The sequence below is a fragment of the Carettochelys insculpta genome, chromosome 13 (genome assembly GCF_033958435.1).
Source record: "Carettochelys insculpta isolate YL-2023 chromosome 13, ASM3395843v1, whole genome shotgun sequence".
Lineage (NCBI taxonomy): Eukaryota > Metazoa > Chordata > Testudines > Carettochelyidae > Carettochelys > Carettochelys insculpta.
Genome location: NC_134149.1, coordinates 13,858,712 through 13,885,177, shown reverse-complemented (window position 1 = coordinate 13,885,177; position 26,466 = coordinate 13,858,712). Strand labels below are relative to the sequence as shown.

Here is a 26,466-nt window from a genome sequence, read left to right as displayed (position 1 = left end):
ATGCTGTCTGGTAAGACACCCATTAATTTTATGTAGTTTATATTACATTCACAATTATTGCTCTGTGTTTTTCACTGATCTTCTGAATTTTCACGCTTAAGTGGTCATGGGTGCTTTCCGTAATGCTCAGCATTTTGCAGCATATTTAGTGAAATAATATTATTTACCAAAAACAGATTCTGCTGCATATCAAAACCAATGCACAAAGCAACCCTGAAATTAAAAAACCCCAAATACAGTAAGACCTTGTGAAATAAGTTAACAGACATTAACAAGAGGGAAAAACACTCCTGCGCAGCGCAGCGCAGTTCAGTTCAGAACGGCTTTACGTGCAGCAGGCTCTCACAGGTATGTGAAGCTATGGTAGCCTTTACTGGACCCTGGCCCAGAGGAGTCGGGGGGCAGGTTGCAGCGCATGATGCCAGGTGGAATGCTGGGGGGTGGCTGGGTAGACTGGCGCTCAAGCTGACTGCAAAGGGAAGCAAGCCCTTGATTTTTGGACTTGTAGGTCATCAAGACTCTGCAACGTGTGTTTGCTGCCAGAGAAGCCCCATTATGTCCTGGTGCATCTACCTCTGCCACTTCTGGGCCTTTCTGCTGTCGCTTTTCACTTGTCCTTACAGTCTGCAGTATTCACTCGTTAGCAGGATCTCACTGAACGTATTCTTCAGTGTCCTCTTCTTTCTTCTCCTTATCAGGTGGCTGGGCTAGTATTGCTTTTCCCCTAGACTGATCCTGGCTGTCCCCATAATTATGTCTATAAAAAGTTGCAGGACCAAGTCTGAAAAAGAAAAACAAACAAAAGTAAATAAAATCTGGCATGTGTCATTGCTACTCCAATAAAACATGAATTGTTTGTGTTAAGAGAATGAAATCACGACAGGGCAATAAGATAAGAGTGCAAACTGAGAGCAAATCTCTTATACTACTGTAGCACCTTCTCTGAATTCCATCACTGTAGTATCTGTGCACCTTACAATCCTCTCATGCTTTTATCCTCACAATTCCCCTGTGAGGAAGGGAACTTACCTTTAAGCAGATGGAGAACTGAGGCACAGAGAGGCAAAGTGACATGCCCAAGGATGTGTGTCAGAGCAGAAATGGAATCCAGCTCTCCTGTGTCCCAGACTAGTGACTTAAGTCCTGGACTATCCTTCCTGTAATGCATTTAAGGCTACAGTGTCCAATATATTCGCCACTTGCCACATCTAGCAAATAGGACACTGCTTTGTGGTAGGGGAAGGCATTCAGTTGGAGCGGGAGGGGCTGGGGGTGCCTGGCTCTGGGGGGGGGGTGCATTTATGTAGAGTGGGGGGGGGCTGGGAGTGCCTGGCTGTGGGGCAGCCTGGCTCTGGGGGAGCAAGAGGGCATTTATTTAGGTAATTGTTTATTTAATAGTATAATGTGGCGAATATGGAAAGACGACAACCACAAGCCTGGCAATCTTTGAATTCCTATTGGACGCTGCTGATTTAAGGCTACGTCTACACTACCCCGGAAGATCAGCCTGCTCAGGGTCAGTCATCTGGGGTTTGATTTTGTGCATCTGGTAGGGTGATTTCACACGTCTGTCTCAGGGGTTGGGATCGACCCTGTACTTGTCCCAAGCTGTGAGGAGTAACGGACATTGATGGGAGAAACTCTTCCGTTGACCTTCTTCAGTGAGGATGGCCAGGTAAGTCGATTGCAGATATATCGATTTTAGCTGCACAATTGTGGTAGCTAGAATTGGATATCTGCCTAGTGTAGACATAGCCTTAGTGAGTGGGCTTCAGTAGTTCCTTTCCAAAGCTGTCCTCCTACTGGTCAGGTGACTACATTTCAGACACTCCCACCCCAAAAGAACACCATCAAAATGGGAAATCATAGAAATTCTTACTCAACACTTTATTCTTTTTTCTGCTGTTAATTATTGATAAATTGCAAAAATCAGTGACTAGACTTCTGGTGTTAATTTGATTACTTAGCACAACTAAGCACTTGCCTCTTCATGCAATACATTCTGCTTCCTAGAGACCTCCGACTCCCTTTGCCCATGTGCCTTGTGCATGACATTGCTCTGGATGGTAGATTCTTATGGTCAGTGGTTTTTTTTTTTGTTTGGTTTTTGTTTTTGTTTTTGTTTTTAAAAAAAGGAGCTGGTACTCAGCCAACTCCCCTCACCCCCAGCCGAGGCGCCGGTACTCTGTACCAGCTAGTACCAGCACAAAAAAGCACTGCTCATCATGACGTCTTGGTAATAAGTCATTTTGTTGATGTGTTTTCCCCCTTGTATCCTAAATTCAGATTAACCTTATGATCAGAGAATTGGAGTGAAAGATATTTAAGGGAGTAATTTGTGGTTAGAGGCAAGAATGCCATCCCCATGTGTTCAAAAATCATAAGCCAGGTCCCAAAATATTTGGCTTAAAAATCATGAGGGTTTTTTTTTTTCCCCAAAGTTGTAAGTTTGGATTCTTTTTATTTGTCTTTGGGTTTTAGAGACTTGAGATTTCATCAGTTGAAGCTTTCCTCCACATCGCAAGACTAGAAATGTTTTTTTGTTTGATTTAAAGAAAGCTGAAATTCTCGGCTGAATACACAAGTCCAGGAGCTGGGAGTGTAAAAAAAGAAGACACACTCCCAAATATCGTGTGACGTGAGCTGTAGGACAACTGGGTTTGGAAACGTGACTGTTTTTGTGGTGGTCCCACATAGAAAAAGGCTTACAGTAAACCCCTGAAATGTGCAGCTTCAGGTTGGGTGGAACTTGTTTTAATGCGAGTTAAGACAACTAGAAGCTGCTCTGTGGCCGTCACCCTGAGGCAGGCTAAGAGCCCCTTCTCCCTGCCTTCCCCCAGCCGAGTGACTGTCAGGCTGACAGCCACATGGCTGGGGAAAGGCAGGGAGAAACAGCCAGGAAACTGGCCAGCCCTGTGGTGCTCTTCAGTTTCCTGGGTCCTGCAACAGCAGGGAGGTGGGAACCAAGCAGCAGCCTGGTTCCTGGCTCCCCATCCCCACTTGTGAGAAAATCTGAGTTACGAATGCAGGAACTCAACCGCCATGTAACTCAGGGTTTTATTGTACTGAGATGTCTTCATCTTTGCATCCAAATGAAAGTGTCAAAGGCCATTCATGGAAGCTAAATAGTCTTTTGATGTCAGAGTGGATTCCCGTGCTACCCTAAATGCCATCTCCTCCTTACGGCACTAACATAGTTTTGGTTGTTTTGCTCTTTCCCTCACTGAATGTAACCACCAATGTGTAACCTGAATAACACATAGAGAGATTCGCTGAGTTGTCTTTCCCTTTGATGATGAATGAAATCTAATAAAGCATTAGGGGTGAACAGACCCATACGCACAGTTACTGTTGCACCTGCACAAGTTTCATTCATATTTTTCTGTTTGAATTATTTATTGCATTTCACCTTTTAGTTTGTGGCTCTTCTCTACAGCCAAGTGCATATTTCTTTTTAAATGCTTGTTGTATCCATTTTGTACAGACACAAGCAAGACTTTTCTTAAGTATCTGCTCTAGACACTTGCCAAACCACCTTTCCCAACTGCTTAAATGCTGTCAGGTGAAGAGTAACACAGTATCTGTAGCTTTGTTCCAGATAATGCCATAGAGTCCTGTGTTGAAATTATTTTAAAATTGTAATTTGATTTTTGTATTTGATTCCGTTTTGCTCAATTTGGACAATGAAAACAGACCAGACAGTTTTATTTTTGGTTCTTTTGAACTGCACAATAATATTGAAATATTTGGGTTACAAACAAAGCAGGGAAGGATTTAAATCCAAACATCTGTTTTCATTCTTTTTGTGTTGGCTAGATTTCATGGACATTTCTATTTATATAGGTTGTATAAACCAAATTTTCCTCCTCCAAAATCTAAATGTTGACTCAATTCCTTGAATCATTCTAACATGGGAATTCAGAGACGGTCCTACATGTTTTATTTCTTGGGTGCTACCACCACCTAGGTCAAAACCTGTAACAGCCGATCCATTGGATTTTCAGACTTATTGTTCAATCAGTAGGTTAATAAACAGAGTATTTAAAACAAGCAAAGTGGGATCTGTTGTGCTGAGATATTATGCTGACTAAGTGCAGTGAAATTATTTTGTAATAGTTTGCTTTAGGGATATTGTTAATTGTCCACAAAAGCATCTTGTGACACCTGTTTAAATGAGGCACAAAGGGAAGGAGTTAAATGAGTGCTAATATGAATGTCCGAGCAATAAATACAAAAATGTACTTCTCGTGAGTAATGACTAACAATCTCATTGTTTAACATAATTGTTTGATGATCCTTAGAATCATAGAATTCTAGGGCTGGAGAGGACCTCAGGAGGTCATCTCGTCCAGCCCCCTGCCTAAAGCAGGATCAACCCCAACTAAATCATCACAGCCAGGACTATGTCAAGCCAGGACTTAAAAACCTCTAGGGATGGAGATTCCACCACCTCTCTTGGTAACGCATTCCAGTGCACCCCTGCTACAGGTTTAGCCTCTCTAGTCTGGCAACATGTCTGGCATCTAATCTGGTCCACCATGATTATAGTTAGCTGGATGTCCACTGGTGTGGCCAAGTTTCCCACAGTCCTATAAATTTGGTTTACAGTCACCAGTCCTGGTTCTCAGTGTTCTGTGCTATCATATAGCTCTGCTTTACCCCTAAATGTCTTCTAAAAGACCAGCAGTGGAAGCGTTGGTGTTGCTGCTAGACAATATTGACCTCTAGTTTGGCAAATTCTCTTGTTCCACAATGGTTAGGCCCTGAGGGTGCCAGACTAGAGAGGTTCAACCTGTACGGTCGCTTAGGCCGAGATCTTTCAAACATTTATTGTATTGTCCCATTAATTTCGGTGGGCCTACTCCACATACATAAAGTAACTATTTGCTGGAGGGGGCTTGAGTGCACCATCCTTCTTCCAAGAAGACCAGCAATGCAAATGCTCATCATGTGTCCATTTGCCTTTTTCAAAATACTATCTATAGGGATACACAAGTCTGTGTGTGCATATATAAAAACACATACACGTGCATGAAGTAATTTTTATTACCATGTAAATTGTGTACTCTGCAATTTCAGGTCGGAAGAATTAGAAGCATCACACCATTAACATTATTCTAGCATTTATTTTCTTGAGCTGCATGAGATATTTTAAGTTTGGGCCTCTTGTACAAAGAGAAACAGATAAATGTTTGAAAGTCTTTTTGTTGCTTCTGTTCTACCCCTACCCTGTGTGCATGTTGAGTACATTGGGTCTCTTCTGTATGTAAACATTTGCAATATGTTGTTTTTCAGCTTGGTTTTGGGTCATTTCTTGGAATAATTGGATCAAACTTGATAGAAAACAAAAGGCAAATGGTAAGTTCAGTATCTGTGTGGCTCATTTATTTAAAAAATTATCAAACAGTAATAACCCTTTATGAAAGTAGCAGACTATGTTTGCCTAGCCCTAGAGTACTGAGTTTGTCATCCCTACATTTGTGTAGACTGGTTGAACAGTAATGAATGAACTGCCATTTCTTTGTCTCATTTGTAGTTAAGTTTAAAGGGCCAGCTGCTCAGCTTCTGTAATTGTTCCACTGAGGCCATAAGGGCTGCCGTGATGTTACCAAACCAGCTTAGGGTCTGGCCCCCAAACCCCAGAATAAGGACAGCTAACACAAGAGCATAACTCGGAGGTCAGCAACCTTTCCAAGGAAGGGTGCGGAAATTTTGACCTTTTGACCTCTGTGCCAGTGATACTTTTTAAAGTCACTAATAGGCCTATTTACAACAGCTTCGTTAATTAAGATGCAGAGCTGTACTGTTTAGGTGGTGGTTGGTAGCGTTAGCGAGTCTTTTGCTAATCTACAGGTGGTACGGCTTTGAGCAAGCTTCCAGCTGCACAGAGCAGGGAAGGGCAGGGCTGAAAATCAGCTCCCTCGCCATTCTTGGCACCCGTGCTGGGGTTTGCTGATCTCTGGCATAAATGATGAATACAAAATAGTGGTTAAGTCTGGAGCTGGTAGCCTTTCCTTAGGGAAAACTTCTGCTTTGCTGGTGCCTAACATATGACATTCCTTGTATAGGTATTAATTCTGGTAGGTGGACCTTGTCTGTGGACTGGTGAACGGGGTCTCAGTCTTCAGGGAATGAGCCAGGTGATGGGAATCAGATGCTTTTAGTATAAAAGGAGAAGGAAGCTGCAGCAAGGCGGGGGCCGCGTGGGAAACCGCAGCTGTGTCCTTAGACACTTCGGGAAGTAGCTGAAGTCTTCTGCAGTTGCCTTTGAGAAGATACCTGCTGTGAAAGCCTGTGGAGGACAAACTCCAGGCAAGAGGTGCTGGGAAGCAGATAGCTTCACCCTCTGGGAGGAAGGAGTTTGCACGGCTGAAACTGGGGTGTAGCCTGTGAGCGATTGTGTTCTGTTTTCAAAGACTTTGTGTTATTTTGGACTCTTGGGTGAGAGAAACTGAACTGAGGGTGGAGCCTGGAGGGCAAGCGTGCACCTGGAGACTACAAATGTGAGCCCTGGAGGGGATACTTTGAATTATCTGGGACTGAAGAAAGAGAGCGAAGGGCATGATTCTGCAGAGCGACTTCTGGCCATGAGGGGGAGCTCAGGAGGCAGCCAGCCCTGTTACAGGATACCAGAATACAGTCTTAGCCTTTTTTCAGCTACATCACATCGGGGAGTCATGCTCAATTTGTGATTCACTGTCCCCGATCGTTTGCAGCACCATTACTGCCCAGCCAGTTATTCCCTATTTTGTAGGCACGCATTTGATTATTTTTCCTTCCCAAATGAAACACTTCACCCCTGTCCTTATATAATTTCATCTTGTTGATTTCAGAGCAGTTTGTCGAGGTCATTTTGAATTCTCGTCCTGTCCCCCCCCAGTGCTTGCAATCCCTCCCAGCCTGGTGTCGTCTGCAGATTTTATGAGCATGGTCTCCACTCCGTTATCCAAGTCGTTAATGCAGATATTGAATAACACCAGACCCAGGACTTGATCACTGCTGGAGCACGCTAGATACACACTCCCAGTCTGACAGTGAGAAATACTCTGAATACGGTCCTTCAAACTGCTGTGCACCCACCCTGTAGTTATTTAATCTAGAATGCATTTCCCTAGTATGCCTATGAGAATGTCAAGTGGAACTGCAGCCAAAGCCTTAGCAAAATCACACTGTAGGATAACTGCAGTTTTCTCCCTATACACTAGGCCAGTACCCCAGTCAAAGGTCGTTTTAGCATGATTAGTTCTTGACAAAGCCACTGTGGTTATCACTAATAGCCGCATTATCCTTTAGGTGCTTGCAAATTGAATATTTAAACATTTATTCCTATTTCTTTCCAGTTAAGCTGAGTGGCCTGTAATTTCCTATGTCCTCTTTATTTCCCTTTTAAAAGATAGCTGCTGCTTGCCATTCTCCAGTCTTCCGGGACCTCACTCACCCTCCATGTTTTCTCAAAGATAATCGCTATAAACAGCTCTGAGATTGCTTCAGCTATTTCCTTACGTACCCTAGGGTGGATTGCATCAGGGTCTGCCAAGTTAGCTAAATATTTTTAACCTGTGCTTTCCCTACTTTGATTTGTATCCATTCCTCTTTGTTGTTAATATAAATTGCGCGATGTGTTTGGTTGCCATTTACCATTTAAGTGCAGACTGAAGCGAAATAAGCAAAACACAGGCCTCCATAGTGTTGTCAGTTATTTGCCCTACTTCCTTGCTAAGTAGAGGACCTACAGTTTCCTTCTCCCTTTTTCTCTTAGGATGCATCTACACAGCGAGCGTCTACGCAATGCAACCGCTATTTCAAAATAATTTCAAAATAGCTGACGCCTTATTTCGAACTTGGTAAACCTAATTCCATGAGGAATAGCACTTCTTCCGAAACAGATATTTTATGATAGGGGCTATTTTGAAATAAGCTGTTCCCGAATATCGTATTTAGAAATAAAGCTGCTGTGTAGACATCGTATTTCAAATTAGAGCCCCTGGAAGCAGTACTCCAGCAAAACCAAAACAAAGTAAAAGGGTGAGAAAGCCCAAAAGAGTTGCTTAATTTTTTTCTATCATTAAGAACCAAAAGTTGGCACAAGTTGAGCACTGGTGCAATCCAGGAAGTATTTAATCACAGGCGTAACATTAAGCAAGTTAAGCGTGTGCATTGTCTGTCCCCTTAAACTCAGTGGAACTACGCAAGTGCTTAAAGTTAAGCACATGCTTCAGTACTTAGCTGGACACGCTGCACAATTAAACCCCATGTCTTTCCTGGGCTCCAGTCATGCTGTTATTGAAATCATTTTTTAAAAAGTCACTTTTCTCAGGGGTAGTGCAAAATTAGGTTCTGGCCATGCTGTATTAAAGCAACAGCAACCAATCTAAAATTAGATTGGATATTTATTTTAAAGCCAAATGATGTGGAATGATTTATTTGGAGGGCTAGCTGGAGTGTCAGTCTGACAGACAGCCCCAGAGTGAATAAGGCTGAAAACCCTGCTGGAAACAACAAATAGGTGAAATGTCGCTCAGGTATTTATAGAGCAGTGTTGCTGAGTAGTGGAGGTGGTGAAAGAGGAGACGCAGATTGTAACTGAAGCAGGACCAACTTCTTGGGCTTCAGAAGCAGAAGTATTTTAATGCAGTATGTCTGGGGCTGGGAGTTGATCATGGAAGGTGATTTCTTAGGGCGTTATTTTCAAGCACCTTGCCAACACGGTAAGCATAAAACAACAGATTTATTTTTGATCCAGTAACAAAAGGATCCAAACCACAGATATGAAAAACCATAAATGGCCGGGAAACCAAATGTGTTAATGTTCCCCTAATAGCAGCTAAACCAGAAGAGAAACTATTGCTTTGGTATCCCAGTTCTGAAAAGATGTTTGTACCTAGGCAAACGTGGATCTTGCAGCACCTTCACTTTGTCTTTTCCAGAATGCTGCCCTCCTGCTGGGGCTGCCTAGCAGGTTTTCACGCTTTTTCGTGGTGTGCTGTAGACTGTCTCTTAACAGATCTGCCCATGCACATCTCCCCTCCCAGCCACAGTGGTGTCACTCGGAGCCCTGTGGCAATAACAGTAATTGCTTACACTGAATGCTAATGTGGGGGAAGGCATTGAAAGTCACCTACGCTGTCTGTTTAATGTGACTGTGCAGTGGGAGCAAAGAAGGGTAGCTTGTGGGAACCCCCAGCTCTTTGCAGACCACCAAAACTGGTCCTTGGACCAGTTTGGAAGCCCTTCTCTGTAAGAACTGTGGTGTTTTGCAAATCCCTCTCATTGCTTAGAAGTCTCCTCTGAAACTAAATGCAATGCACTGAACCCGTCCTCTCAGTGGTCTTCTCCAAAGGTGGCTCATTTCCCACTCAAGAGTATTTAGAAAGTTACTGCCACCACTCCTAACGGGCTTGTAAAGGCTGGTTTAGTCAGAATTACAATGTGGATCTCTGTGCTGCAAGATTTGTGTCACACTTATGGAGCTGTGGCTTCCCTTTCTGGTCTCTGAGTATAGCCAGGTGTTTCGCCTCAGGTCCTTGCAGGAGAATTTCCCACTGATAGCCTGGGATCGTGGTACAACACCTCACCGATCCCAGCCACTTATTAACCCACAGGCCTGATGAGACACCTGCATTACTTCCCTTCAGAAACGTGTGATCGAAGCCTTCATAAAACAAGCAGGTTCTTGGAGAATGGAACAAAGCACTGGAGACAAGGATTTTAAAACAGCCAGCAGCTGGCATGCACGTTCACTCACCCAGTCTTACCCTTCACTACCAGCTATGTGAGATGGGCTTCCTTCTTAAACTGGGGCTTGGTCCCATAATCCTCATTATTTTAGGAAGCCCGGGAGCTCTGGTCTGTGTTTTGATTCCAGAGAGTGTCAGGGTCCTTCACCATCTCCATGGCTATGGCTTTCCCCTCAGGGAATGCCCTCTTCTCAAAGCTCCACCCTCCATGGCTATGGAAGAATCCAGTTTGTATTGCTGCATGGCTTTTGCTACAGGGCCTAGGTGTGAAGGCTTCCCTTAACCTTAGACAGCCCCTCTGCTAGGGCCATGTCTACACAACAGTAGTACATCAGCCTAGCTTACGTTGGCATCCAGCCAGTGCAGTTACTGAATTGCTTGCGTGTTTGCACAGGTGACTCCTGCGCAGCCTCATCAGGAGTCCTTGTATCCAGGGGATTGTTAGCCTGAGGCATAGTCAGAAAGCCAGGAACAGGTGGCGTAAGTAACGCTGCGTCTGAACTGGTGCCGTGTCAGTGTAGTTACATCCACTGTGGCTGTAGGCTGTGTGGGGAGCTCAGGGCCATCCTCAGCTACATGTGCAGGGCACCACGCTGGGGCCCCCAAATGTAGTGGTTCTGTATGCTGTGAACGCCTAGGGACAGATGGTAAGTAGCTGTGGGCAGTGTTGGCTTTGGCAGCCCCCTCTCCCAGCTGCCATCTCCCCCCACCCTCTGCAGTGCCAGCCAGAGTTGCAGGAGGTGGCTGCACAGCCTGCAGCTGGAGAGAAGTGGCAATTTCCCCTTCAGAGCATCGCGTCTCCCTGGCCAGCAGCACAGCCACCTTCTGCTCCTCCTGCCTGCGCTTATGCCTCCCAGTTGCTGCCCCCGGCTGCGAGCTGAGCCTCTCTCCCTGCCCTGCTCCAGGGCTGCCAGCCCTTCTGGTCCGAACACCATTGCAGCAAATGGTGTCTGGGCCATCCAGTTTGGGAGAGCTGGCAATTTCTTGCCCCCCCCGCCCCGAGCCCCTTTCCCCCATGGAGCAGCTACAGTGCAGGGCTGCTGGCGCTGTGCTGTATAGGGTACCAGCACTAGTAGGGACGGCTGCAGGGGAGATGGTGTTATATTCCCGTAGGGAGGCATTTGTGCCATAATGGTTGCAATCCCAGATCTCCTGCTTGTGCAACGGAACTGTCCAGCTCTGACACTCCAACAAACCACAGGCCACTGGTCCAGTTTTAAACAGGCAGCCCTGTCTTTGGGTGGCTTGTCTCCTGTCCAGCACGGTGCCAAAGCCGGCATAGGCTTGTCCAGGACTGAACGAGGATACTGTTGGGAAGAGCACATCACTCCACCCACGTTGGCATGAACTTGCACGCACTGTGCGAGGTCACAGCAGCGGGGTTGGGGTCCTGCCACTCCCAGAAGCACCAGAAAGCCTAGTCTTCCAGGAATGCACGAGTGGATATCCTACACACTGAAATCCTGCAGGGGCTCGGGGGTGCTGATGGCTGCTCTTTGCCAAGTCCCTCCATGGTCGTCATGACCAGTTACGCAGTTTGGCGCAGTAGGCTGCTGCTGCAGGAGAAGACCAGGAATACAGGGGGCTGAGGGCTAGTGTCAGTGAGCTGGCAAAGCTGAAGCAACTGCTACCCTCACTGATCCGAGTGCAATCCAGTGCCATCCAGCCCTCCATTTCGTGAGAGCTATGTTCACTGCAGTGTTAGGTGGGCGGGCTATGGAAGTGGCTCACACACCTTAGTGAGAGGGCATAGGTGTATCTGTGACAAATGTTGCAACACAAGCGTTCTGGCAGAGAACCTGCCCCCTCCTGTCTCACACGGTCTGCAGGTGTTTGTTTCACTTCGCCCTGGCCCGGTTGGTTGCAAGAGCAACACATTCCCCTGTGATGTGGTCAGGCCCCCAGCAGGGTTGTATGCTGCTGGCAGCTGGCTCATGCTGCTGTAGCACCAGCACATTCAGGCAGCAGCTGAGTAACCATGATCATATTACTCCTGCCCTCTGCCCTGCGTCCTTTATGGGCTGTCTATAAAATAAGAGCGACTTGACGTTGGCTCTGTTCTCCTTACTCAAAGCCCTGAGCAACCTAGACTCGGCACATCTGTGCTCGAGTAGGAAGTGTTGAGGCTGCTGCATGGATGGAATTAATCCAGCTGGAATTAATCCACTGGAATTATTCCAGCTCTTTGAGTGGCAGTAGCAAAGCTGATGGAAGAATTCTTCCAGCAGCCTCTCTGCATCTACACTGGGGTTTAGTTCTACCTAACTATGGTGATATAGGTGCAAAATTTTTCCCAAACCTAACCAGTGTAGCCAGGTCGATCTCACGTTTACATGTAGACCAGGCCTGGTTTGATACCTGGTAATGACATCACTCTTGGGCCCAGTCCGGATAGGTCTGCGTGACCCCACCAAGAATCGCGCCATGGTGCTGTAGCGGTGGTTGTGTTGCACCTTCGCTGTGGCAGCAGCTAGCCCGTGGAGCACTGTTCCTGTCTATGTTTGTGTGTGTCCACTCTTGGCCCTCTATTCTTGTCAGACAGGCTGGGTTTTTTTTATGAGGATGGTTTGATGTGGTGCATATTTACGTATTATTCAGTGGAATTGTTTAGGGCCTGGTGGGGCTTTAAAAACATTTTCTCCATAAACTGCATCAGTGCATTAGCTTGGTAACAGCTTCCAGCGGGATTGCTCAGCACTGAGGAGAGGCATTGAACCCACGGCCTCTCTTACTGTTACTTTCACATGTTACAGTGTGGAGTATTTATTCATCACAGCAAATAAAAGGGCTTTCTTCCCTGCACAGAACTCAGCATAACCTTTGTTCCAGTGCTGCTAATAATGCCTCCATAATCACATCCTGGGTAGCATCTCCAGTATCAGAATAGAAACTCAGCTGCCGAGAAGACACCTTCCTGTGTCTGTATGTGCAGGAACTACAGTCAGTTATGCTTGCCAGTGAAGTTGGATAAAGTGGTATGAAGTTGTGTTTTGGATCAGGGCACCTATTTTAACTGTGATTGTGCACTGGATGTGGAGCTGCTACCAGAAGAGATAATAAGCAGTCCTGTAGCACCTTAAAGACTAATGAATTATATATTAAGTAATGAGCTTTCATGGGTAAGACCCACTTCTTCAGATTACTGGCTGCTTCCCCTCTGAGTTTACCAGAAGAGATGAAGCTCTGTAATGTTTACAGAGTGTAAAGGGGCATAGACTCACGACCACAACACTTCCTGTTGGTTAGTCTGGGATTAGCTTAGTCCAGCTACCACACACCCTCTGGGGCTGACATCGCCCCCCACATTCTCTGTTCGGCTGTCTCCGCCTTCTTCAGATCCTGGACCCATGTCTCTCCCAGACCACAGTGTCCTCTCCAGGGCAGGGCCCTCCGGCTGTTTCCCAGCTCTGTTCTCCCTGCTCCTGAGGAATCCGGCAATCGTTGCACCTGCCTCATTGTCTAACTGCAGCCCCAAGTCTAGGCGTCGCCTCTGGGGTGAACTGAAGTTTGGATTGGCCACATTCCTCAGTAGCAAATGCGATGCAAGGAGGGGAGGGAGAGCCAGGCCCACTCGCTACACCGGTCCCGAACTCGGGACCTTCTAGTCTGGCAGCCTCAGGCTGTGACTCCTACAATCCACTCTCTGTCCATTTCCCTGGGTCACTTCCTCATAGCCCTAGCAACTTCTTGGCCCTTTGTATCAGGGAGTCCAGGCTGGCTGGAGCGCCCACTTGTTCTCCCAAGGCCAGCCCTGTCCTAAGCATCCAGTCTTCCTCCCTTGCCCTCAGAGAGACTCCCCCTCCTCTCTGACCCACAGCCCTTCTTATAAAGGGCCCAGCCTGATTGACTGCTTCTAAACCTTCACCTTCCTATAAACTCTTTACCTATTGGCTGGGCTCTGTGCAAGCTTTCTAGGGCAGCTTTCGCCCCTCCCCTCCCAGAGGGCACAACCACACCTCTCCAGTGAGGCTAATACAACACAACATTTTACTGTCTGAGGACCTGATCCTGCAGCCATCTGCTGCTTGGTGTAGTTCCCCAGGAAGTCAGCCAGACACTCAATACATGTTGCAGAAGGATCCCTTCAGTATTCACAGCGGCTCCTTCTTATGTTAATGAGATTAGCACTGCAGCCTGCTGCTTGCACGCTGCCAACTGGAACGTTTCCCAGCTGTGGGGCAAGAGGAGGTCGCAGCCATCATGTGCCGTTTGGAAAGTTATTTTAAAGTGGGGAGAAGATAAACAATTGACTGACCTACTTGTGTAGGTGTCATCTTCCCTCGCTCTTCCAAGTGCTGCCCTACATCTGCGGCGTGGCCCTGCAGTCTCTATTGTCCTGGATAATTGCTGACGTCAGCCTGCAGCTACGAATGGCTTTGCAGGCCAACAGCTGCACCTCAGACCCCAAATGGACTTCCTCAGGCAGCCCTTGCAGCTTGGCACTTGGTGGCCTTGTCACTGAGGACTAGGCATAGTTCATCCTGAGGGCCACTGTGAGAGACTCCACCTTCTGGCTTTCCTGCGGTGCCGTGGGGAGCATTTCCTGGGGAGAGGGTCTCTCGAACCTGCGCAGAAGCAGTGTAAGTCTCTCTCAGTCCCAGCCTCTCTTCTCCTCTCCCTTCCTATTCTCCCTCACTCTCTTCTCCTGCCTGTCTCTTCCTCTACTCCCCACAACTCTCCTGATCAGCTGCCATCTCTTACCACTTGCCTTTCAGATCCGCTCGCATCATTTCAAAGTGCATTAGCAGCCTGAGCCAGTAGCAGCTCCCAGCCCTGCTTGTGTTCCTCTGATGGAGATTTTAGGCTTGCATGAAGCTACCTCGCTTGCATGTTTTGCCAGCCTGCTTTTCTAAGGGTTTGTCTGCACTGGGAAATTGACCTGCAAGCTATAGTGGGGTCGTCATTCGGCTGTCACTGTGTGGGCAAAACTCCCCTATGCAGAGAGCGGATTCTACAGCTATCCCAGTCAATTTCCCATTAGTCTGGGGAACTTCTCTCCCTATGAGCAGGTGGGCTATGTGCCTCTCCCTCCTTGTGAACACCTTCCACGTAATGTGTGTGTTTATTTGTCCCCACCTCCCATCACCTCTTTGATAAAGCAGCCTGCTCAGCAGAACAATTATGTACAGGTTGAACCTCTCTCACCCAGCACCCTCAGGACCTGACAGGTGCCAAACAAGAGAATTTACCACACCTTGGTAAGTCTGTGTTGTCTGGCCTATTGCCAACAGGTCCACTGCTTACTGGGCTGTTAGAAGACATTTGGGGTAAATTACAGCTAAATAACAGCACAGAGCACTGAGAGCCAGGACTGGTGGGTGGAAACAAACTTTACAGGACCAGGGGAAACTCGGCCACACCCCCATATCATGCTGCTTTACGGATGTTGCTGGATGAGAGAGGTTCAACCTGTGCTTGCGTCACCAGCCTGGCAGTGGAGGGGACGGTGGTGTTCACTCCCTGTAACCAGTTGCATTTGTCCTCTTTAAAAAAAGAAAAGAAGTAAGAGAACATTTTAATTGGATCACAGTAGATACCCTCATTTGCAAGCGTTATTCTGGGGCTTCGCAACCCAGGGCAGATTCTGTCTTCTCCCTCACTCAGACAGGCTCAAACTCATCCAGCCCCCAGCCTGGATTTTCCTGTTCTGTGCTAATCACTGCTTCATGTGGGAAGGAGACCTCAGGGGCTGATGCCGATTTTTCTCTTGCTCCCCGGCAGGTAAAGAAACCTCCTTCCAGTGCTGCACCTCTTGCAGGAGAACTTTCCTGTGGGGACCTTTGCATTTTTCTGCTGTCCCTGAGAGGCACCTCAGTGGCTGAGATGGTTTTGTGGAGCTGTGACAGACAGGGAAGAAATTGTTTCAAATAAAGTAATAAGCCAGCCGTTTGCAGGTCACTTTGGCAGGCAGTACCCTGAGCAAAGGACTTCCTTACATCTCCTGCCTACCTCCTCTGCTCCAGCCTAGCAGCAAATTGGATATCGTCATCAGTAATGAGGTGCCCCCGTGCTGTGAAACAACTTTTTCCCTCACAGGGGAGAGCTTCCTGGCTGAAAATAGTGAGGCTGGCTTTAAATTCCTAAGATTTTAATTTGGGGTTGGTTTTCGAGGGCCAGGTTCATGTTTTTAACTTCACACCCTGCCAAGGCAGATTACATTTTTACAACTTCCCTTTTGAGGCTCTTAATTAGGGCCAGCAATGAAGGGTCCTGTGGCACTTTATGGACTAACAGAAAAGTTTTGAGCATGAGCTTTCGTGAGCACAGACTCACTTCATCATTTGCAGTGAGTCTGTGAGTCAACAGTGAGTCTGTGCTCACGAAAGCTCATGCTCAGAACTTTTCTGTTAGTCTATAAGGTGCCACAGGACCCTTTGTTGCTGTTACAGATCCAGACTAACACGGCTACCCCTCCGATACTTAATTAGGGCCGTAACTCCAGGAGCAGGTCTTCCAGATGAATCCCCAACAGTAAGGCTGTGTCTAGACTAGCCCCCAACTTCGCAGGGGGCGCGGTAGTGAGGGTGTCGGAAGATTACTTAGGAAATGCTGCAGTGCACATGCAGCACTTCATTAGGTAAATCTCTCCCGCGGCAACTTGGAAGTGTGAAACTTCAAAGTGCTGGCTTTTGTGTAGCCAGGGGTCCACCACGGGTGCTTCGAATCATCCGCGCTACTTCGAAGTCTCTTTACTCCTCCAGATTTTGTGGTGCACCGCAGCACTCCATTAGTAATCTCCCAACACCCTAAGTACCATGCCCCCTTCAGAGTTGGGGGCTAGTCTAGACACGGCCCAAGAGATTGCAGTTGATTTGCAAGTGCTGACAATGCTGTACTACCCCTGTAAAAACTTCTACCAAAGCAGCCTATAACGCTGGCAATGGCAACGTGCCATGCCTCCAGTAAATGAGTGACTAATTTCCTCGACATCAGAGAGTGGGGAAAAGCATAGGAAACAACCATTAGAGCATTTCTCTGCTCCGCAGGGGAAATTGGCCAGTTCCCTCCAAACAGTGCCTTGTGAAATAGCCCATAAACTCGGTTATAGGGCTGCCTTTTCTGATGGGTGGAAATAACACCCTGACAAATTGAACAGCTTTTAGTTCTGCACACACATACATGCCACCCTCTCCTTGCTCCCCCATCTCCACACACACACACACACACACTCTGTCGCTCTCTCTCACAAACACGCTCTTTCTCTGAGCTGGCTGCTAAAGAGATGTGGACAGGCCCACTGGTGGTGTGGCGGGGGGCAAGGAGGTAGTTACCCCTGTGCCCAATGTTTCAAAGGGGCCCGGAGCTCTGGCCACTGCTGTTGCTATTGTGTCATCAGCAGCCGGTGCCGTGGGCCCTCCGAAATGCTGTGGCAGCGCTGCTCCAGTTGCACGCGGCTGTCAGGTTCGTGGGGGGAGTAGTGCCACGGTCCAGGCGGCACTGAGTGCTGACTGCCCTTGGCCCAACCCCTTCCAGGGCATGGAGCCAGGGCCCCCTCTCACCTGGCCCTGGAGCCCACAGCAGCTGTTAGCGTCTCTGGACGTGGGCAGTTCAGAAAGAAAAACACCGTGTTTCAAGCCTGTGGCAGATGCGCGTGTGGAACGCAACAGTGACCTTTCCAAAGGGACATCTCGTTCTCCTGGAACGCAGGAAAGTGAAACCAAGCGGAAACAAGGGCAGCGGAGCTTTAGCGGGATTGCATTCTAGCAAGGAGCTCCCTCCGCTCCCAGTGCTGATTAACCATGCCAAGGGGATGATCAAACAGTGGTTTTCCACGCTGGCAGGCAGGTGTGGGCTACAGTGTGCCAAGATGGTTCCTTAGGAAGATTGCGCGTGGCGTTTTTCCTTAGCCCCTTCAGCAGAAGGCCGGCCTTCCTTAGGCCACGCCTTCTCTTGGGTTGAAAGGAAAAAGAACGTTCGTAACTCAGGTTAGCTAGCATGGTTAAAATGGCAATTAGATGCAACATTTTGGCTTTCCGCTTTGGCTTGCAGCAGATGATAAAGCCTGTAGGAGAGCCTGGGTTTGAACTTGAGCTAAGCTGTTGTGGTAGTTGTGTTAGTCTCTTTCAGCAAAAACAACAACAAGTTCAGTGGAACCTTAAAGACTAACAAATTTATTAGGGCACAAGCGTTTGTGGGCAGCAGCTCACTCTGTCAGGTGCATGAAGTGAAAGCTGGCAGGGATAGATACGTACAGAGGTGGGAGCATTATAACAGTGTTAATGAGGCTAATTTGATCAGGGTGGACACAGCCCACTTCCAACAGTGATAGGAAGTTGAGAATACCTAATGGTGGAAATTATTGTAATGGGAGAGCCATTCCCAGTCTCTATTCAGACCCTGTTAGATGGTGTCAAATTTGCATATGAATTCCAGCTCAGCAGTTTTCTGCTGCAGTCGGGTTTTTTTTTGCTCAAGTATGGCAACTTTCAAGTCTACAGCAGTGAGCGTCCAGGGCCCTGAAGTGCTTTCCTGCTGGTTTTTGTATATTGTCATTCTTGCTGTTCAATTTTTGTCCATTTATTCTGGTGCACAGAGACAGTCAGATTTCCACAGGGGCATTGCTGGCACATGATGGCATATATCACATTGGAGCTGCATCTACACGTGCACGCTACTTCGAAGTAGCGGCACCAACTTCGACGTTAGTCGCTAACCTCATGAGGAGATAGGAATAGCGCCCTACTTCGACGTTCAACGTTCAACGTCGAAGTAGGGACCATGTAGACGATCCGCGTCCCGCAACGTCGAAATTGCTGGGTCCTCCATGGCGGCCATCAGCTGGGGGGTTGAGAGATGCTCTCTCTCCAGCCCCTGCGGGGCTCTATGGTCACCGTGGGCAGCAGCCCTTAGCCCAGGGCTTCTGGCTGCTTCTGTGGCAGCTGGGGATCTATGCTGCAGGCACAGGGTCTGCAACCAGTTGTCAGCTCTGTGTATCTTGTGTTGTTTAGTGCAACTGTGTCTGGGAGGGGCCCTTTAAGGGAGCGGCTTGCTGTTGAGTCCGCCCTGTGACCCTGTCTGCAGCTGTGCATGGCATCCCTATTTCGATGTGTGCTACTTTGACATGTAGATGTTCCCTCGCTGCGCCTATTTCGATGTTGGGCTGAGCAACATCGAAGTTGAACATCGACGTTGCCGGCCCTGGAGGACGTGTAGACGTTATTCATCGAAATAGACTATTTCGATGTCGCAACATCGAAATAAGCTATTTCGATGTTGGCTGCACGTGTAGATGTAGCCTAGAAGACGTGTAGGTGAACAAGCCCTTGATGGTGTGGATGATGTGGTTAGGTCCTGTGATAGTGTCATTAAGGTAGATATGTGGGTGGAGTTGGCAACAAGGTTTGTTGCAGAGATTAGTTCTTGGGTTAGTGGTTCTCTTCTGGGGTGCGTGATTGGCAGGGAATATTGGTTTAAGGTTGTGGAGCTGTCTGTAAGTGAGGACTGGCCTGCCTCCCAAAATCTATGAAAGCAAGGGATTGTCGTCTAGGATAGGTTATACAGGTTGAACCTCTCTCATCCTGGACCCTCAGGACCTGACTGGTGCTGAACAAGAGAATTTGCCAGGCCACAGGAGGTCAGTATTGTCTAGCAGCATTACCAACACTTCCATTGCTTACTGGGCTCTTAGATGATGTTTAGGGGTAAATTACAGCTAAATTACAGCACGGAGCAGTGAGAGCCAGGACTGGTGGCTGGAAACAAACTTTATGGGATTACAGGAAACTTGGCCACACACAACCACTTAACCCTCCCCACTTTCTTTGTCGTATTTTAAACAATTTAAATGGTTTTTAAATTAATCTGTTTAATAAGTAAACCCTTTGCCATACGCCAGTTAGTCAGTCTTGATCACCCGCTTGAGGGCTGTAGGCTTGCGTGGAGGAAGAGGGAGCTGGAATGTGCTCCTCAGTCCTTAATTGACAGTGTGGAGAGAGGAGTGAATTGTTAACCAAGAGAGCTTTTTTCCTAAGCGTTTCAGGCATTTGAATGAAATGGGTGATAGCAAAAAGGAAAAAAAAGTATAAAAATACTTCTTGCTTGGTTCAGCTTTCACTGTTGTTAGTAGGGTCTGAATTCTACCTGGTCTCTAGGCCATGGCGTCTTCCAAGAGAAAAGACGACAGGCAGAATAAGGTCTTCTATTTAGACATTGAGAAGAAGGGTGGAAAAGGGCACAAGCCCATTATTATTTTCCTTGGCAGATCATCCTGAATTTCCTGGCTTTTGTGACTTACCGTTTGTCATTACTGCATAATATATTTTAGACGTCTCATGCTGCCGTAGCCAAGCCACTGCTTTCAAGGGACCAGGGGATCAGCCTCGTGGCAATGCAGCCCTTGCTGTGGTTGGGGTGGTAGCTAGCCAGTTCTTCCATTTCATGTGTGTGGACAGCTGGATCTGCTGCTTTGCAGTTCTCTTCCACGCTGGAGATGGAATTATTTGCCTGGTGTTGAAATCGATTGGAACATGGAGAAGAAAAAACGCAAGTGAGATGAGCTCTCCCTGCCCCCAACAGAGGATGGAAAGTGGGGGTATGTGTGCGTGAAAGAACAGCTGCCACAGAGGGTGGCAAGAAACTTCTTCCCCAGAGCAAGTTGTTGGGGAAGTCTGGATAACCTGGCGATTCCCTCGCAAGCCGAGGGAGATGTTAACTCCTAAAGTGAATCCATATGCAATGATGCAGCTTGGTGAATCAGCCTCCTGTTATATGGACCCTTTGGAGTGGTGGCACCCAGTGCTGCAGTTCTGCCATGCAACCTTGATGGCCCCTGGGATGAAGTATCAACCCTGTGGCCTCAGGGCTCGGTCCCCATATAGGCAGGGTGCAAGACACCGTCGGCCAGATCTTGACAAGAGAGGGTCTTGTGCTGACTGCATGTCTCCCTGTTTTCTTGCTCCTGAAAGTTCAAGCTCTGCAAAACACCAGGGTCAAGCTTCACAGAGATCCAGGCCTCCTGTGTTTCACTGTGATATTTTGGCTCCAAATAACCAGAAAATCAAAGCGAAAATCTTTTGAAAGGGTCGAGTTTGAGCTCAGAATCAAGGGAGACCAACAGCTGGGCTGGGGATTCAGCCCTTGCCCAGAAATCAGCTTTCAGCTTGTTTGAAAGGTTGGCGACTCTCAGTCAACCTTTCACTGAGTCTGGCTTGTGGTGTCATGAAGTCTAACGCAGAGTGGCCTGGAATGCTGCTGTTGATCCTTTGCTGAGCTCTGCTGAATTCCACACACTAAAACAATTAGTTACTGTAGTTCTCAACAGGCTTCGCTCCTGTCTTATATACAGAGTTAGGAGCACGGCACTGATCTTGCAATTGGATCCTTCTGGGCAGACTTGTACCTGTGCAGAGCTCTGCTGGCTTCAGGGGGACTCACCATGGTTGTAAGGATCTTTTTGTGGAATTAGTGGCAGGATCAGACCGAAGTGAGAAGGACTCACATAGGTGTAAAGCTGGTTTGCAGGGAGAATCAGGCGCATGGTCCCTTCCAGTGTTCCCTGTAAGCTGAGCGCTTAGGCAGTCACCCAGGAAAGATTTAGATGCTGCCCAGCTGATTAGCAGAGCAGTCACAGCTGGCAGTGTGTGTTTGGGTGGTGGTGCACATCTCGCATGCCTTGGCACACCTAACAACATTTATTCCACACAGAGATGGATTTCACAGCATTAAGGTCAATTCCTGCAAATCCTCCATGCTTGGAACTGTCACTGAAAACAAACAGAACACTGCATGCAGCGAACTTGCAGGGTCAGGTTCTGAGTTAGATCATATAGAAATAGGTCAAGGAGAGACATGGTCTTGTAATACAGACAGCTTAGACTAGACATGCGTCTTCTGGTTCTAGGATTTATATATCAAGCATTTTTCTTAACTATCTAGCCTCTTGCAGGGGTTCCCATAAACATCATGTAATCTCAGCGCATGATGACCTTGATCTAGAAACCAAGAAAAATGAAAAATCTGTTATTTGCTGACAAGCAGGTTCAGCGAATAACTCTTTGGAAACAACTCAAGTATTTTTGTTCGTGTAACAACTGGAGTAGGTGCTATGGTGTGACAGCAAATTTAAAAATAGCAACACACATTTGACTAGCTGATAAATGAATGGCTACAGTGTACAGCAATTAGTTTGGGGCTTGTAAAGTTTGATTGCCCAGAACATCCTAAGTATGCTTGTCCAGTACAGAACCATGTGCTGTTTTGCTGTATAGTTCTCACAGAGTCTGAGAGGCAGTCACAAAAACTTTAGTGGCAAACGCTTGTCTTTTTTTGTGCAATCTTTTTGGTGAGAACTACAGCAGAGGGCGGCATTTAGCCCATTAATCATCCAGATGTTTACCGATTTGGATCAATAGGTTTTATAAATCTCCTCATGGAAGTGTGAAGTCATAAATGTTTTGTCGAAGCAGCTGATACTTCATTTTCCTTCCGCAGCTGGTTGCATCCATTGTCTTCATCAGCTTTGGAGTCATTGCTGCATTCTGCTGTGCCATAGTCGATGGGGTCTTTGCTGCCAGACACATTGTAAGTATTTCCAAAGCAACGAGCATGCTGTTTACCTGCGCTCTCTGTGTTCCTCCCCGTAGTACGGCCTGGAAGCAGAATACCATCTCAAAGACAACTCAGCAAAGCTTTGCTGTCCTCTCTGTGCTGTGTTTCTGTAGCCATGGTTTGAGATACAATATTACGCTTCACTTACTGTCCACAGTGTGTTCTGCATTTTCTCTGCAGAGTTCAGCAGTCACCCAACTCGAGCAGGGGTTGCATTTCAGTGGTGGGTGGTTTGATGGGGTAGTTGGCAACACATGTCAGTGGGAACAGCTCTGTACATGTGTTACTGTTCTGGTACAGCCGCTGGGTAGATGGCAGTGAGGTATAGCGGGAAGGGTTTAATGACTTGGACATTTGTGTAAGGGGACATATCGTCAAAGGGGTGCTCTTGATTTCACAGTTCCTTCCCCAAGGAGCTTACAATTGAAGTATAAGGCAAGAGACAACAGATGGAGACATACAGAAAGCTGGGGGAAGAGGGGCACAAGGAAACAATTCAACTGTATTGGTCTGTAAAGTCGGGCAGCGCACCAGCTGAGATCTCAGGTGTGCTAGTTATATTGGCATATATTAGGTGATTAAGGCTGTATACCTTCAGCTGCTGCTGGGTCATACATTAGCAAGTGAACTCCTAGAATGCCTCAAACCACAACAAAGCATTCCAGCCTCTCCCCTCTCTGCTTGTCTGCCTGGCTGTGATGAGGGGGTTTCTTTTCCATCTCTGATTTTCATGTTTTGGTGCAATATAAAGGATTAAGTAAAAATATCAAAGCTGTTTTTAGCTCGTGGCTGAGCCTGGCCACAGAGGGTCCTGTAGGGCTGCTCTCAGCACTGCTGTTTATGGGTCCCAGTAGCTGATTTTACTTTGCTGGACAATGATGAGTCTGAGATCCATCTTTGCCAGCCCTCAACATTTGTGTGCCACGGTGAGAGCAGATCAGTGCCAGGCTCTGGTTTCTGCATCTCCAGTAAGGAACTTGGTTTTGGCTTTCCTTCCCCTTGTACAAGTGGAACATACCTCGGAATACATCATGGTCTTCCTGCTGCCATCCCCCTACACCAGCACACTGTTCCACACATTGGGTCAGATCATTCAAAGAGCCCAGCTCCCTAAACATCTGTCTTCACTGCACTTGCCTGGGCTCATACCTGGGAATTGCTCCTTGGCTCCTCTTTCCCCACAACCATATTCAATGCCCTCCCTCCCAAGCGTGGGGGGTGCTTTCGGCATGGGCTAGCTACCTCATCTGCGGGTCTGGGCTGAGTTAGAGTGAGGCTTTCACTCAGACTGCTATCCCACCTGCTCTGCAATGAAGATGTAGGATAACCCATTCCTCTGCCTTCCCACAGTTCTCTCCTGAGCCCGGGACAGCAGACAAGTTCTCCCATAATTCATACCAAAAGAATCAGAGCAACACAGCTTACTGCCGCGTAAAGAACATGGCCCCAGAAGTCCTGCTAACACTCACATGGGACCGTGGTGTCTAACCAGTCTGGAAATAGAAGCCACATTATTCTGAAAATATATTTATATATTTACATATATATGTATTGTTCAAGCCTACTAGCCACACTCAAGTGGCCAAATAGCCACACGTGGCTAGTGGCTAGCATGTTGGACACCACAGACATAGAGGATGATAACCTTCTACTGCTGCCTTTTAGCTCAGAGGCAGAGGTGAGTGCAGTGGGATTTAAAGGTTCTAGCCCCATGTGGGTGATGCAGAGGGCTGAGTGCCACCCTGAGTAAGGACACAGTAACTCAGGGAGGGCTTTGTAGCATGGCTGCTCACACCTGGGCCAGGCTAACCTGGGGACCTAGGCTTGAGCGCTGCTCACTTGGGTTAGCTCTGCAGTGAAGACAGACCTTCCAGGGACAGATGTTCATAATTTGCCATGGGAGGGGCTGAGTGCTTCTGCAAACCTGGCTCCTTCATACAGGTGCTGGTGCAGGCACAGTGCTCTTTTGAAAATCCAGCCTAGCCTGGCCCCTTTTCCCTGCTCAGGTGAGTGACAAGGTGCTAGATTTGAACATGTGCCATATGAAGAAACGTTAAAAAGACTGGGACTTTTCAGCGTAATAAAAGGGAGACTAAGGGGGGATGTGATAGAGGTGTATGAAATCATGCCTGGGGTGGAAAGTCAATAAGGAAAAGTTATTTACTTGTTCCCATAACAAAAGAACTAGGGGTCATCAAATGAAATTAACAGGTTTAAGACGAACAAAAGGAAGTTTTGCTTCATGCAGTGCATGGTAACCCTGCGGAACGCCTTGCCAGAAGGGGTTGTGAAGACCTGGATTTTAACAGGGCTCAGAAAAGAACTAGATAAATTCATGGAGGATAGGCCCATCGGTGGGTATTAGCCAGGATGGGTAAGAATGGTGCCCCTAGCCTCTCACTGTCAGAGGTTGGAAATGGATGACAGGAGAGAGATCGCTTTGGTGATTATCTGTTCTCTTCATTCCCTCTGGGGCCTCTGTTGGAAGACAGGATACTGGGCTGGTCTGACCCGGTGTGGCTGTTCGTATGTTTTTATGTTCTCTGCTTGGGTGTGATGCTGTGCTAAAGCCGCCCCCCCCACCTTTTTTTTCTTCTGCAGGATCTCAGGCCACTGTACGCAGGCCGATGTCAGTATTATTCCAAAAGTACGACTCCGCCCGAGGTGAGAGTGCATTTGGCGGCATTGCTTTCTAACGGGGTCGGCAGTGGCGAGGAGGTGTCTGCATTGCAGACCATCAGGGACACAGCTTCTCAGGATAGAGTCACTAGTTCCCTGCGTGCACAGTGGAGCGGTACCCTGGGTGGGGAGCAGCTCTGCGGTCTTGGAGAGGAAGGAGCATGAAGCAGCAGTGAGCGTGGGGGAGCACAGCAGCGGAGAAGAGTACGATGGAAACAGCCATGACTAGCGAGGGCATGATGGAAACAGGTGTGGGCACCACAGAGACCGAGCCTGGAGCCCTGTCTGAGACTGGCAGCCTGACAGAGAAGACCGGTAGACGTCCCAAACTGGGGATGACAAATGTATTCCCTAAAAAAGGGGGAAGCCTCTGTGATCACATGGAGTGGGTGAGACCTGAGTGATAAATCAGGTCCTGAACACCTTTGGCTGCCTCCTCGGTGCATTGCTCGGGGTCCCTTTGGAAGGGACTTTCCTTCCAAATAGTTGAACCACTTTCAAAGGCTGGAGCAAAATCTATGTTTCTTCCCTGGCTTCCCCCACCAATTGGAATACCCTCCCCTGACCCCGGCAGCACTCGTCAGGGGTACTGGAGGAGCAGTGGCAGGGAGAAGGTCAAATCTCACTGGCCCCAGGAAGGGCACCTCTCCCGAGGGAGCTTGGCGATAGCTGGGACCAGACGGACACATGCACTGCATCACTTTGCTTGCCCGTAACCATCCAGCACTGGATCATTGTCTTAGTTTGCACTGTTCCACTGACAAGCCCGGGCCCATAGGTCACAAACTCGGGCGGGGAAACTTCTCCTGTCCAAGCTGCTCTACGCACACAAGTGCACAACTGTTGTTATACCAATAACCCCCTTGCGTGGGTGGAGTGTGCTTGTACCAGTACAGCTACTCCTGTATAGGAAAGGGAATAATGTACACTAGAATAAGGCACCTTTATGCTTTGTCCACACTGGGAGTTGTACCAGTAGAACCGTATCAGTAAAAGGTCACGCACCCCCTCCACCACTATCAAAATCTGTTTATAAACCAAGCCTAAGAGAAACAGAAATAAAAGGCCAATGCTCATGTCTTCCTGGTTTTCTTGTATCCCCCATCTGTTTGTGTTCATGCAGGGGATCTGTAATCCACAGCGCCGGGGACCCTGCACACCTAAAATAAAAACCAACACCTGCTTCTGCTGCGACCTATACAACTGTGGCAAGTGAGTAAACTAAAAATAGCATTCAGCATCTGTGTTAAGAGCAAGTATGAGATGCATTGGTTTGCTAGTGCATGAAGAGGTTAGGGAAATGTATGGTAAAGACTGGGTATAGTATTGGTTAAGTACAGCTACTATAAACATAGATCATGCATTATTATTTCACGTAGCAATCCTACTGTGCCAGGGAAGTTAGATCAAGTAATATTGCTAAATGACAATTTAGTCTTTCAGTATGTTCAAGAGCTTAACCACCAATCTACTCCCCGGGGGGGGCTGTCTCTTCATAAATGCG

The 26,466-nt window shown here is 47.6% G+C and overlaps 1 protein-coding gene across 5 annotated transcripts in view; it reads left to right on the top strand.

Annotated features, from left to right (window-relative positions):
* Positions 1 to 26,466, top strand: part of TMEM255A (transmembrane protein 255A) — a 53,550-nt gene that overhangs the window by 11,579 nt on the left and 15,505 nt on the right. For all 5 annotated transcript variants that reach the window (XM_075007456.1, XM_075007458.1, XM_075007453.1 and 2 more), the window contains exons 3-6: positions 5,296 to 5,358; positions 22,167 to 22,256; positions 24,885 to 24,947; positions 26,086 to 26,174. In XM_075007456.1, the coding sequence (XP_074863557.1) occupies positions 5,296 to 5,358; positions 22,167 to 22,256; positions 24,885 to 24,947; positions 26,086 to 26,174 (305 nt within the window). The remainder of the gene's footprint in view (positions 1 to 5,295; positions 5,359 to 22,166; positions 22,257 to 24,884; positions 24,948 to 26,085; positions 26,175 to 26,466) is intronic.